At 34.7% G+C, this 15241-nt stretch overlaps 1 protein-coding gene across 4 annotated transcripts in view; it reads left to right on the top strand.

Annotated features, from left to right (window-relative positions):
- Positions 1-15241, top strand: part of RRM1 (ribonucleotide reductase catalytic subunit M1) — a 35873-nt gene that overhangs the window by 8213 nt on the left and 12419 nt on the right. For 3 of the 4 annotated variants that reach the window (XM_081062960.1, XM_081062961.1, XM_081062962.1), the window contains 11 exons: positions 517-605; positions 2800-2977; positions 4137-4237; positions 5947-6006; positions 6802-6841; positions 7104-7266; positions 8409-8550; positions 9933-10016; positions 11315-11476; positions 11854-11933; positions 12643-12844. In XM_081062960.1, the coding sequence (XP_080919086.1) occupies positions 517-605; positions 2800-2977; positions 4137-4237; positions 5947-6006; positions 6802-6841; positions 7104-7266; positions 8409-8550; positions 9933-10016; positions 11315-11476; positions 11854-11933; positions 12643-12844 (1301 nt within the window). Of the gene's footprint in view, positions 1-55; positions 195-516; positions 606-2799; positions 2978-4136; positions 4238-5946; positions 6007-6801; positions 6842-7103; positions 7267-8408; positions 8551-9932; positions 10017-11314; positions 11477-11853; positions 11934-12642; positions 12845-15241 lie in introns of those variants that run through there. The other variant, XM_081062959.1, reaches the window with a different exon arrangement.

Genomic DNA, 15241 nt, shown 5'->3' with positions numbered 1-15241 from the left:
ACATTGAGCAAAGACCTAAAAATAGGTGTAGATAACAAGGCAGTCAGGGTAGGGTAAATGAGGGGAGAGAGTAGGAGATGAAGTTGGGAAAGGGGGCACATAGGGTAGGTTGTCAAGGATTCTATGGACTGTTGTAATGATTTTGACTTTAATTCTGAAGAAGATGATCAACCACTATTGGGACTTTGAAGTAGGTAATGACATGATTTTGATTTAAGTTTTAAAGAATAATTCTAGCTGCCATATAGGACAAGGGGAAATGTATGATTTGGGATGTTATTACAAGAATCCATCTGATTTATAATGTAAGGGAATGGAAGACTTTCAGAATAGAATCTTCTTTTTGAAGATACAAAAATAGTGTCTCGATGAATCTATCAGGGGTCTGAATCTTTTATCTGTTAAAGAACATTTCATGTTGGTTAATTTATAAAGTTCATGCATTGATTACATTGACTCCTTTGACATTGCTATCTTAATAAGCGCTAATGTAAATTGAATGGTTTCATTTTTCAGATGGCCGCCAAGAGCGGGTCATGTTCGACAAAATTACATCTCGAATCCAGAAACTTTGTTATGGACTCAATATGGACTTTGTTGATCCTGTAAGTAAATATGGCTTATATCTTGGGTTCCTTGCTTCATGTGATTCTTTTTACTTGTCTCTTAGCTCTGCCCTTCACTCACTTGACATATATCTATTTTGTTGTGGTATTCTGCTCAATCAAACTTCTTATTAAAATTTTCGTTCTGTGCTGTGAGTAAAGATTAAAGCTTGACATTGACGTTTCATGTTAGAGACTTCCTTGAATAAATTGTTTTATTCATAAGTGAAAAAGCCGGTAATTAAGCTTGTTTTGGAATTGCGGTCATTTGTGTAGAAAGTAGTTTGAAATTTACTTTGTTATCTGTAAAGATGAATTCGTTTAATATAAAGTAGATTTCATGGACAAGATTTAAATTAAGGAGAACAGACAATTTATATAAGCAAGTCGCTCTGCTTTTCTCCTTATGTTCTATAAATCCTCCATCCTGGACCCTCATCATCCCTTATTGAGATTCCTGTCTATAGTGATCTCTAAAGTATCCTCCTGGTCTTCCTCTAATCTTGCTCTCTTCAGATGCATCTTCACATGGCTTCCTAAAATGAAGTCGGTAAGAACCTTTTTTTCTAAACCCACCCATATTGCCCCAGCCTCATTTTATGTATTTTATCTGCACTGCTGTAGGACTTGTGCTGGCTATATAGCGTTAACCACATAATATGGAAATTAATGATATGTCTCTGTCCTCCCCTAGAATTGAGGGTGAGCTATATCTTATGATATCCATAATGCTTGGCACATACATAATTTGACACTTGATAAATAGTGAATTGACCAAAATGGTCGAAAGAAAATAATTTTATACAACTTTAAAATATGCTTATTATAAATTAATTCTCTTTTAGGAATTCTAGACAATGATTAGAATAGTAGAATATTAGAGTCGGATCAAACCTGAGAGATCATCCTATTCCCTCTTCTTTGTTTTGTAAATAAGAAAAGTCCAAAGAGAGAAGGGGAGTGAGTTGTACAAGTTAGTGGGACTGTAGGGAGAAGAACCTAGGTCTCTTGACTTTTAGATGTTCTGCTGCCTCATGCAGTACTACATTTCAGAGTTCAAGGGTGCTTGAGCAGACTCAAGCTTTCTAGGGTAGATTCAGCTGAAAAAGTCTGTATGCTATGAGATCTGGCATGGTTAGCACACAGATGTTATTTTATCCTGAGTTCTGATTACTTGCCATTTGCACCAGAAACTGTTTATAACACTTCACTACTGTTTTACCGAACATAATTTATCTGCTGGATTTGAGAAGAAAGTGATCAGGAGCAACTTGACTTTAGGTAAAATGTAATGAGAATAGATTGTAAACTAGTAATGACACACACATTTTTTTTTTTTTTTGAGGGGGTCATGTTTTGGTTAACTTAGGCTTTTCTGAAAAAAGATTCAGTAGAAACATATACACAAGTTAGTATTTGTTTTTCTTAAAAATGCATGGTAATAATTTGTGCATTGTGTATTTTTAAAAGGGGAACCTCTTACAGTATGGTCTTAAAAACAGTGAGATGCAGTAAGGTTTAATGCGATGTGAAGTTAGAAGACTTAAGACGGTCAACTTGGGCAAGTCTGAGTAACCTGAGCCGCAGTTTCCTTATGTAAAATGATGATAGTAATCACATCCATCTCACAAGGTGGTTGTGAAATGTCAGAGAAGATTATGAAAGTTGTGACACTGTAATTTGTGAAGGGCTAAAGTCATTAAATTATTTGATGACTCAGCCCCAACCTTGATTTATACTTTCATCTCTAATTGGAATGATTAAAGTTTGATTCCTTTGCTTCCTGTACTTGTCCTTAGGTAGATTTGGGGAAAAATTGGTTAAGTAGGTAGCTGGAACTCTGATCGCTTAGGGAGAATTTGAAAGAAAGACAGATAAATGCTTATAGAACCATTGATCTATTTTCAGCTCTTTCTCTGTGAGACTAGATCTTTGTTAAACCTATACTTAGATTTTAAAAAATCAATTTTGTTTTTAGTGACCACTATTGTATATATAATATGTATTTTCTGGCATTTATGTTGGTTTACGAATTCTTATTACTAAGTTTCCCACAGCCCACCATTCTAAGATAAAAGTTTTCAGAAAAGGAAGTTGTCTGTTCTACTTTGATATAAGTTTTATTTTCTTCATTGCCCTCTTAAGCTATTGGTTCTTGGGAGAGCTCAGGTAATTCTTGGTTTTGTTTTCATAGGCTCAGATCACCATGAAAGTAATCCAAGGCTTATACAGTGGGGTCACTACCGTGGAACTAGATACTTTGGCTGCTGAAACAGCTGCAACCTTGACTACTAAGCACCCTGACTATGCCATTTTGGCAGCAAGGATTGCTGTCTCTAACTTGCACAAAGAAACGAAGAAAGTGTTCAGTGGTGAGTCTAGAGGAAAAAGAAAGAATTTAGTATACTTTTTATATTTAAATTTATAAGAGTACTAGAATGAAACCTTGAATATCAAAAGAAAAGTTACATCTTGTTTAAAAAAAACAAAATATGCAAGCTAGTGGAATGGCAGGGCTAGAGCTTTCTATTTCTCCATGCTGCTGATTTGCTGCATGGAAGCGTCAGTGGATCCTTTCCTTTATCTTTTGGTTTGCTCCTGTTCTTTCAGGTGCCATGTGAGCCTATCTCTATCTCTATCTCTAGCTCACTCTCTCACTTTGATGTCTATCTTTAGGTAGTTGGTGGTGGTCTGGTTGGAAAAATGAAGAATAAAAAATGAATAATAAATGAATAAAAATGAATAATATTTATTGGCAAGTCGTGGGTTACATTTAATCTTTTGTTACCATTAGCATACGCTTCATTCCATCACTGCCATCGTACAGCTCCAAATGTGGGCGAAGGAAGGTTAAATAATTTGTTTGGTGTGTAAAACGTAGTATATGAGAAGTCAGATGGTAGACTGAGATAGAAATCTTTGGCTCTTGATTCCAGATCTAGTTTGCGTGGCCTCAAACATTTCGTCTCCCTCTTTAGTAAATTTATTGTAAAGATAACAGTTCTCCCAAATTGATCTATAGATTCAAGTCATTTCCAATCAAAACACTGGCATTTTGTGTGTGTGTGTGTGTGTGTGTGTGTGTGTGTGTGTGTGTAATTATTGCACATAAATGCAAAGGGCCAAATACTGCTGTGATATATTCAAGACGAACAAATGAGAGGGCTTACTAAATGTGCATTTATAGACATGAAATGCTTGGAATGATAGATTCTGTATTTCAATTTGAAATTTTACGTTAGATCTTTATTTTCAACCAGTAATTCTCAATGGCATTGGGTATCAATCACATGGGAATTTTTTTCAAACTATAAGAGCCTGTGCTCACTCTAACTCTGGAAGCTTGTTTTTGTAAGTGAGGCATTATTATATATTTATTCAACATGTATATGATTATCGAGCACTTTCTATGCTAGGTTCTGGGGTGGGTTGGGATGAAAAAGGTTTGGGAACCACTGTATTAAACTATTATCTGAAGAGGGAATTAGTTGTTAAGTGTTTTTGACATTTTCATTTTGTATTTTTTTTTAGATGTGATGGAAGACCTCTGCAACTATATAAATCCACATAATGGCAAACATTCTCCCATGGTGGCCAAGTCTACACTGGATATTGTTTTGGCCAATAAAGATGTATGTATAATGGTTTTCTGGTGAACATTTTTTTGTAGATTTTTTTTTAAGCAACAAGCATATTTAAAAAAACTTAAACACTACAAAAGATACAGGTAAAAGTAATTATCGTTCTCTAAATCCTAGTTTCCCTCTCTAGAAACATTTTATTTTAAAATGTATTTTTTCAGCACTGTTCTATAATACATCTATGTCTGTGTATACATACACATTTTTTGGTAGTATTATATTGTGCATACTGTTCTTGCTGATACTTTATCTTAGAGATAGTTCTGTATCAGCATTTAGAATTTATTCTTTCTAACAGCTCCATAGCATTCCATTTTATAGATATGTTGTCATACATATATGTAAGAATTGCTGTAGTGATGAATATTTGTTTTCCATTGTTTGCTGCAGTGAATGTCTTTGGTAATGTTTTGCTCATAGATGAGTCTATTGATTAGATAAATCCCGTAAGTGGAATTGCTGAACCAAAGAGTATGTATGTACATTCAGAATTTTAGTAGACATTGCCAAATTGACTCCTAAACACATTGCTCAGATAAAATTTTGAAAGATCTTGCTCAGCAACTTAAAAATTATCTACTTGTGTTCCAACCCCTTTCTTAACTAGATCCCAGAAGACAGAGGGGAAAAGATGTATGGGTCTAGCCAGCCCTTTTGCACACAGAATTTATTTATAATGGTTACCTGCTCAGACAGAAGGCAGTGTTAGTTTTAGGTAATAAAATGATTGGTTGGCTGTCTCTAAATATGTATCTGGTGTTAAAAAAACTGAGAGAAATCTGAGTTGTTTTTGTGTTCATGTGTAAAATCTTGAGGACAGGTTAAAAACACAAATAAAATAATTGCAGCAAAAACCTGTATCTAAAAATAAAGATAATACAATATTTTAGTTCTTCATTATTCGTGGAAGTCTCCTACCTGCCTTTGGCAACAAAGAGGTTCTTAAAAATTTAAATAAGAGACAGGGAAAAGTTTCATATAGATTTTTCTAGTCCTGGGACGTGGATCAATATAAAAAAACACCAATAGTATTTTTGAAAACTGGCTCAATTTTTCTGTATTCAGAATGACTATTTATACCTAAATCTTTTTGTTTTTCTCCAAATGGCTTTATAGCCTACACAAACTGTAACAAAGGCCAGGTCTTCTATAAAATCTTATTGTCACAAAAGCAGTTTGTATAAAACCTGTTAAAGAACCATGGATTTTGAAGATACTTAGACTTAATGTAACCCTACTTTCTGTCATTGTTCATCATACATATGGTCACGTGCAGTTTAAATTGGTCTAATTTTTATCATAAAAATATGTGTTACTAAGTATGTGGTACCAAATACTTTTGGATTAACAGCTAATTTAAAAACATGTTTAAAGATGATATATAGTCCCTTTTAATGCACATGTTCTTTTCCTCTTTAGTTGGAGATGTACTCTAAATATAATGGGGAAAGTTTGGAAAGTCACATTTGTATTTTTACTTCTAGTCTTTTAATGTACATGTTTTTAAACCTAATTAGGATATTCAATTTATATATATATTTTCTTAACATTAGATATGGATTTCTATTCTACAACAATAATTAGTGTTATCTCTTTTGTATCCTATGTCAATTTTAATTCTGGAGTCAGGGATGAAACATATCAGATTTTGTGAAAATAAGTCTAATTACTTCAATTATGGGTTCTTTTTTCATCTCCAGCGCCTGAATTCTGCCATTATCTATGACCGAGATTTCTCTTATAATTACTTTGGCTTTAAGGTAAATAAAGTGGGAATTCCTCCTTATGTCAGGAAATACATGTTTTTGTTTAATTATAAAGGCAATAAGCTGTTGGGAATTGGGATAGACCTGGGGGATTTGTGGGGTTACAGTGATGGTGATTGTTTGAATTAAGGAAAGATAGCTTATCCATTTGCAGTTTTCAAATTTTCCAAATATTACTTCTGGATTACCTGAGGAGTTATGCAGATAATTTGCAATAATGATTCCATACTCTACTGTTTATGCAACAGCTATTTATTGAATCCGTACTGTGTGCCAAGTACTTTTCTAGGTACTTTTGTGTTGATAAACAGTGATTGACAATGTGAATGTTGGTGTCAGACCACCTGAGCTTGAATCTGCTCTACTTCTTATTAGCAGGTTACTTAATTTCTCTGTGCTTCAGTTTCCTCATCTTTAAAATGGGGGTAATAATACAATTTCACCAGTAAATTCTGTTGAAGATAAGTGTATGTGTGTTGCTTAGGTCAGTGCCTAGCCTGTTATAAGTACTTTTTATTAGTGTTAACCATTCTGATTATGATGAATACCACAACTTCTGCTGTTAATGTTATAGAGCTGGCTTTTTCCAGAAATTTTCATGCAGTCTTCCAAAACAAAACAATTGATAATGTTCCAAACTGAAGCTAATAAGAGTAAATACATTATTCTTATCATTTAAAATTACATGAAAACGGAGAAGATTTAAATAGTTGCCTTATTGTAAGTGATTTGTCCATTGTATCTTTAAAAACTGCTCTGGAAGTTTTTTGGTTGCTTTGCTTTTTCTAGACTCTGGAGCGGTCCTATTTGTTGAAGATCAATGGAAAAGGTGAGAAATGAACATATTTGTGTGTTTGATTTTTTTGTTCATACTGAAAAAAATGAAAAAAAGAACTTTGAGCTATTAGCCTTAATGTTTCTATTTAAACTAACATTTTTAACTGTAGGTTTAGTTTATGAAATCTTGCTTACTGGTATAAAGTTTAAAAAATTGTCTTTTGGTATTCCTTTCTTGATTCAAATACGTCTCAGCTTAATTTTTCTGACATGTGCCATCATGTGAAAACTCCTTTTTTTGGTTTTGTTTTTAGTGGCTGAACGACCACAACATATGTTGATGAGGGTATCTGTGGGGATTCACAAAGAAGATATTGATGCTGCTATTGAAACCTACAACCTTCTTTCTGAGAAGTGGTTTACCCATGCCTCTCCCACTCTCTTCAATGCTGGCACAAACCGCCCACAACTTTCTAGGTATGTATCACCTGTAGTCGCTTTTAAAGTTCTGAAATGGTTTTGACTAGGGAAATAAACTTTGGCCCAAAGAAATTAGGCAGTTCACAAAAAATTAATTTAATGAACATTTAATCACTCCTGGTCTGATTAAATAAGATTTGCATTCTGGAAAGATCTCTCACTTAGGTGTGGTAAATGAATTGGAGAGAGACAAATGCTGATATGAAATTTTAAACTTGATTGTGGTGATGGTTGCACAGTTGTGAATATTCTAAAACCATTAGTTGTATACTTAAAATGGGGAAATTGTATGGTACGTGAATTATATCTAATTACATCTAATATTGCTAATGCAATATTTAGTTAAAGGCAAGTTGCAGAAGATAAATGTTCAACCAGAAGTTTTTTAAAAATGTAGAACATATAAAAGTGCTAAAAAAAGGTAGAAATGCATGGAAATGATATGGGATTGAATTAGGCTGTATTTATAGTGTCTAATTTTTTTGAGGTAGATAAGGTAGGAAGTACAAAGTATATATTATTTTCTATATCTTCATGAATGTCTGAATATTCAATAGAAGTTGGTGGATAGAATCCATTTTATTGGTTGAATATTCAAGGTAGTGAAGGGATCCTTCGTAGAGGAAGGTTTCTGAGGTAGAGAATAGGATGAGATCCAGTGCACAGGTAAAGGGCTTATCTTCAAAAATGACTGTGAGAGAGCTAAATTTTGGCGGGCATATCAAAAAATTGGTTGATCATTGGATAGATGTTTCTCTTTTCATAAATGGGTAATTTTTCTTGCCTACTAATAGGTTGAGAAGACTGTTATATATGCTTAGGAATTTGCATGAGAAAGTGTGATAATGGCACATTTGCAGTCTGATGAACACGTAAGCTAATATTTTAGACTTATCTCTAAGACTTCCTTCTAGGCTGAGCATCTAGGGTAGGCAGCAAGGTGATTTTAAAACTATGATATGTTGATATGTCTTACTGTGTCATAGCCCATACAAGTTTTTTCCCTTCTTAACACTGAGGAATTTTGTAAACTTCAAATCTTTTATATGCCTAACTTATTGTCTTTGGATTGTATAGTCATTTTTGTGACTCTGCTTTGCTTCATTTCCTTGCTGAGTTGTGACTTTTTCCCCTCATAGCTGTTTCCTTCTGAGTATGAAAGATGATAGCATTGAAGGCATTTATGACACTCTAAAGCAGTGTGCATTGATTTCCAAGTCTGCTGGGGGAATTGGTGTTGCTGTGAGTTGTATTCGAGCTACTGGCAGCTACATTGCTGGGGTAAGCTTCTGTTGTATGGCTAAAAATGTATGAACTAGAGGGATTCAAGTCCGTAAGCAACCAAGTGTATGGTTGAGAGGGCATATCTTGGGGTTTGGGAGACCTGGGTCTCTCTTAATTATTAACTGGCTATATGACTTGGAGTGAGTCATTTCACTACTTCTGGCTTCATTTCCATCTCTTATTGGAGGTGTAAATTAGATCTGCAGGATCCTTTTTAGCTCAGATTTTGGAATTCTGATTTATTTTACCATAATAATAGCAACTGTCATTTATTGATTGCTATGTGCTAAATCTGTTATAAAAATTTTACATGAATTACTCTTTTAATCCTTACTACATCCTTATGAAGTAAATATTACAGACACATGGTAGGAACTTTAAGCCTTACAGTAACTTTGTGAGTATAAGCACTATTGTCTTCATTTTACAAGTGAGGAAACTGAGGCTTAGAAAGTTAAATTACTTCCAGAGATCAGTCATTTAATATGTGATGGAGCCAGGATTCAAGTTTTAAACATTGGCACTTTGTGATGTAAATTCAAGCCTTGCTAGTTTATTCTTTGGGAGTCAAGATAATGATTTTAGGTAAAACCTGGGTTTAAGTCCTGTCTGTACTACTTACTAGTAGTGCCTAGCGCAAGTTATTTTACATCTCTGAGTTTGTTTTTTCATCTTTAATGTGAAGAAAATATCTAACCTTATAGAATGAAAGTAGAGTCCAGAAGGAAACCATTCCATTATGTGGTGTTTTGGATGTGCTGTGATACATTCAGCACTTTCACAAAATAGTAGGGTGAGCCATTGCTTACTTATCTTTGTAGACTGTTTAAAGGCCTGCCTTAGGTTGAAAGGATTATTTTTGACATTCAGTGAGGTTTCTTCATTTTGCCATATATATTAGGAGTCTCTGTTTTCTTTTCTTCATTCTAGAATCCATTTATTGCTGAGAATCTCCATTTACTTTATCTATTGTTTTGATTTGATTTATCCATTGCATACAATTGTTATTGTAAGTTGCCTTGAATTCTTTTGGAAAAAAGACATTGTAGTGGTGTTTTTACTTTACCCAAAATACGTACATGTTTATATAATGACCTTTAGAAGGTGCTTTTGTCCTGATTTTGGATTCTTTTGACTTGTAATTATTATATTATTGTAAATTAGAGATACCATGAAATAACTTTGTACATAATTGTAATTTATTTAACATTTTATTTTATATTGTGCATTGTGTTTTCAAAGCAGAGGTAGAACTGGAGAGCAGATTAAATTTTACAAAGACTGGATAGAGTAATTTGTTCATTTTTGAGCCATTTTGTTCTTTCCTTTGTTGAGCTCCCTTTCCCTCCAGATACCTTTATTCTCAGTCTCTCTTTCAGACGAATGGCAATTCCAATGGCCTGGTACCGATGCTGAGAGTATATAACAATACAGCTCGATACGTGGATCAGGGTGGAAACAAGGTATGTTCTGTTACTTGAAAGTACTGGAAATCAGAACTAAAGGTCTTTAGCCATGTATGCCTATAAGAAGATGGTTCATTGTGTACACTTCTAACAACTTTGCCTATTTTTTCACTTTTAAAATCAATTTATTGAGTATAATATATTTACTCTAAAGTGCACATACTTGAAATGTACAGTGTGATGGATTTTGACAGATATTTACATTGTGATCACCACACTAATCAAAATAGAATATTTCCATTACCCAAAGGTGTTTCTTCATGCGCTTTTGTATTAATCACCCCCACTACTCCCACCCATGCATATTAGCTCCAGGCAGCCAGTGATCTAGTCAGCAGCTTTTTTACATGAAACTTTATTTGCAAAGAATTGTTAAAGTTGTGACTCATATTAATACCTAACCTTGAAAAGGGGTTATAATATGTCTTTTAGGTATTTTTTTTTAAAAAAAAACAAAACGGGCGGCTGGATGGCTCAGTTGGTTAGAGCGCAAGCTCTCAGCATCAGGGTTGCCGGTTCAATTCCCACATGGGCCACTGAGCTGCACCCCCTCCAACTAAAGATTGAAAACAGCAACTGGACTTGGAGCTGAGCAGTGCCCCCACAACTAGATTAAAGGACAGTGACTTGGAAGTGATGGGCCCTGGAGAAACACACTGTTCCCCAATATTCCTTGATAAAAATTTTTAAAAAACAACAACCAAAAACAGAAAACAAAACTGCCTATTTGATGGAGGGAAAAGTAAAATTGAGAGGATTGGGTCATTTATCCAATATTATCAGCCAGATGATTTTTAACTTGAGCCTGCCTCTTACGGATGTATGTGGGTACACCGATCACCTCTTAGTTTATGAACTCTCTCTGGTGTACTTTAGAAAAAAAAATGTAAGGACCTTGATAAGATATCATCTTTTTGACCTAATTTTTAATAAGAGCACAACCTGTTGTCAGAGTTAAAGTGATTTTCTTTGGGCTTTACATGCATATGTAGTGTAAAGTGAGCTGGATGACAACTGAAGAAGTAGCTCCATCTCTAGTTCACTGTAGCACTTTGGACAAGTTATTTAATCTTTTTCTACATTTTCTTTATGCCAAATGCTCCTTTTTACTCCTAGATTTGTAAGAAAAAAATATTGCTACTTTATATTTTTATGGTACTTTTATTTGTATTATCTCATTTAATTCATTAATTATAGTGAAGACCTAAGGAGATGTTATAAAAATGTTTTGGGTAATGTAAAGTTTCTTTGTTTCATTCTGATTCTGAAAAGAATGATGATTTATTTACCATTAGCGACCTGGGGCATTTGCTATTTACTTGGAGCCTTGGCATTTAGACATCTTTGAGTTTCTTGATTTAAAGAAGAACACGGGAAAGGAAGAGCAGCGTGCCAGGGACCTTTTCTTTGCCCTTTGGATTCCAGATCTCTTCATGAAACGAGTGGAGACTAATCAGGTGAGAGATAGATACCTGTTATTAATAACTACTCAATTCATATAAGTTTTCTCTTCAATCATTTTAAATCATGCTTCGGAAGAACCCACCTATGTGTTTTGCTACAGAAGTCATTTTGAGCAAGTTAAGAGATGCCATTCCTGTCTTAGATTTTTATTCTCTGAAGTAGATGCTGTGTGACCTAAATGCTTAAAAGATTGTATACAGACAGGCAGAAGTAAATGTTTGGGCCTGGCCTAAAATGATTATTTCTATAGCTGATTTCCCACACAATGTGTGTGTAAGACACCTTATCCCTTATAGAGTTTTTAATGGACTACGTATGGTTGGTTATTTGAAGTGTCTTATGGCTGGTATTGTTGTTCTTCCCTTTGTAGAACTGGTCTTTGATGTGTCCAAATGAGTGTCCTGGTCTGGATGAGGTTTGGGGAGAGGAATTTGAGAAGCTATATGAAAGGTATGAGAAAAATGTGAAAGTGATAATGTTTTACATATTTTTTTCTTATTTGGGGAGGATCCACATTTCAAAACAATACCATTCATTAACCAGTTTCTAAGAGCCTTTGGAAGCATCTAGAAGAGAATGTGATTAATAATTTTATTTCAGTCATGTTTTCTTCTTGAATCTTTACCAAAATTTTGGTTTCCTTCTTCTTTCTTGAAACCTGTGGACATGTAAATATTTGCTTGGGTTTCTCAATTGATGCTTTTAAAAATAAAAGCAAAGAGTTAGCAGGGTTATTATTTTGCTTTGTCATACAGTACATCTGATAAAATAAGTTATGCGTTATATTGTACACAGGAATCAAGAGCAGCTAAGACACATATGAATAGTTCATTAAATAATAGCACAATAATACTAATTTAGTGCAGTCTGACCACTTAGGTTTTGTCTCTATTTATCTATATTTGTCTCTATTTGTTATTGTATGGAAGGTATTATTGATTTAGTGGGATTGGGGAGTATTTGAAGGGATTTAAAGCTGCTTGATTTTCCTCTATGGCTTTAGTGAGAGTAAAATGAATATCATTCCTTTTTTTTTCTTTAGCAAAATTTAGTGAAAAATTTAGGAGTTTTCATACTATATTTTAGTGTCTCTCTTCAAGTTTCTGCAATAAAGGTTTTCTTAGGGAATATTAAAATAATAATTAGCTTTGCCTTTCAGTTATGAGAAAAATGGTCGTGTTCGCAAAGTTGTAAAAGCTCAGCAGCTTTGGTATGCCATCATTGAGTCGCAGACAGAGACAGGTACCCCATACATGCTCTACAAAGATTCCTGTAACCGGAAAAGCAACCAGCAGAACCTGGGAACGATCAAATGCAGCAATCTGTGCACAGAAATAGTAGAGTATACAAGCAAAGATGAGGTGGGTAGAAAAACTTCTGGCTAAATCTAGTACTGAGAGAAGAATCTTAGGACATTATTGTTTGTTAATCCCTCACTTGATTTCACTTGGGATGGGTGAAGAAAGTTTCCTATCTTGTTGGTGAGCAGAAGGGCACTAAAACAGACAGAAATTACAAAGGAAAGAAGAGGTGTGATCTGTGCCCTTAATTATCTTTTAGTCTAAGCCATGTAGAAAAGACTGTCAACTTTTTCTTACACACAAATTGTTAATAATGATCTTTACTTGAGAAAAATAGCAATATACAGTTACGGTGGTTTAGGACAAACACAAAAATGTGTTAGGATGCTCATTCAGTTTAAAGTATGTAAACACATAGAGAGTCCTCATAGTGAATGGTGTCTATGTGTAAGACACTGTACTAAGTACTCTGGGAATACAAATGAATATGTCTCAGTCCCTGTCCTCTGGGAATGTGTAATTTAGTTGGTGGAAATTAACATATACTCAAATAACAATTCTACAAGATAGATTACATTATAGAGACTGGTGAGACGAAATTCTAATCTCAGATCTTTAAGGTGATTCACAGAAGAGGCAAGGCTTGAAACGGAACATAGGTTTGTGGTTTCTTTTTAAAGTTTATGGAGAAGCTTCTATTTGGGAAGAACAGCCTCTATGACAGATCAGAGATAGGGTTAGGTTTTGTGCAGTGAGGGTCAAGCAGGTTTGTTTTGATAGAGCAAATACGTTAAGGTTTGGCATATGGAGAGATGGCTTTGGCCAGGGAACAGAAGTTAGTAGATGAAAGCTGGCATGTCACAGGTAAGAAGCCCTTGTAGGTTCTGAAAAGAAAATATCAAAATGCTGGGATGAGAAGGATAGTTCTTGATTCTGGTTATAGAATGAGTTGGTATGAGAAGAGGTTAGAGATTAGTTTAAGGAGTTTGTTGCATGACAGGCTGCTAGAATATTGGATGTAAACTATAGAAATGAGGAGGAAGTAGATCACAAATTCTAGGACCTAAAAAAACATGACATGAAACATCAGAAGAAAATGGTAAGTGAGTTAAACATATTGCTAAAGTTGCAGTTTAATTCAACAAAATGTATTGAACACCAGCTATGTGTAAGACACTGTACTAAGTACTCTGGGAATACAAATGACTATGTCTCAGTCCCTGCCCTTTGGGAATGTGTAATTTAGTTGGTGGAAATTAACACATACTCAAATAACAATTCTACAAGGTAGATTATATTATAGAGACTAGAGTGACTCTTTTTAAAACAAAAATTAGATCAGATCATTTCTCTGCATTGTATTCTTCTTTGACTTTCCCACCCATCCAGGGTCTATTCTTTCTTTTTTAAAATTGAGATCTAATTCATATACCATAAAATTCACCTTTCTAAAATTGTGCAACCACCGATTTCTAATTGTAGAACAATTTTATCACCCCAGAAACCTTGTGCTCATTGGCAGTCACTTCCTGTTCCCTTTTTCATCCTGTCCCTGGCAATCGCTGAACTGTTTTCTGTCTCTGGATTTGCCTATTGTGGGCATTCCATACAAATGGAATCTCATAATATTAGGCCTTTTGTGTCAGGCTTCTTTAACTTATGTTTTCAAAGCTTATCCATGTTGTAGCATGTTATCAGTACTTCAATTCCACCCAGAATTCTTACAGTGCCCTACGAGGTCCTGCACAGTTGGGTATCCCTACCGCATCTGCTATTACTCTCCGCCTTGCTCTCTGTGTTCCAGCCCTACTAATTTCCTTGCTGTTCCTCAAACATAGCAAGCATGCTCCTGCCTCAGGAATTTTGCTGTTAATGCTCTTCCCCCATATAGCCACATGGCTTGCTTTCTAACTGCTTCAGTTCTTTGCTCATGTCTGATTATCAGTGAGGTCTTCCTTGACAACTCTATTTCAAAATGGCACTCCTTGCACTCCTCTCCCCAGACTCGCTGTTTTCTTTTTCTGTCTTCTTTTTCATGTCTGATTTTATCAGAATTATGTGATCCAAGCTATGTTTTAAAAGTGGGTACTTTGGCAGCAAAGTGTAGAGTTGAATAGGTATGAAGGACATGAGATAGTCTAGGTGAGAGGAGTTGAGTGTTTTTATTGGAATAGTCATAATCAAAATGGAAAAGAAGGTGTATTCATTCAAAATTATTAAGCATTTACTATATGCCAGATGTGTTGCTAGTACTAAAAATATAGGGAAAAATAATATATCCTATCTGAAAAAGGTCACCACCTGGTATAGTCAGTGTAGTGGGAGAATCACCTGAAGAGCTTTTTTCAAATTCACAAACTTGGATCCCCTGTTGTTAAGGGCTTATCAGAATCTCAGTGAGAGTGATGTAGGCCTGTGGAATTTGGAAGAGCTTCTGCAGTGATAGAAATGTTCTAT

This window comes from Rhinolophus hipposideros (genome assembly GCF_964194185.1).
Source record: "Rhinolophus hipposideros genome assembly, chromosome: 10".
Classification (NCBI taxonomy): Eukaryota; Metazoa; Chordata; class Mammalia; order Chiroptera; family Rhinolophidae; genus Rhinolophus; species Rhinolophus hipposideros.
This window is presented reverse-complemented; position numbering and strand designations above follow the sequence as displayed.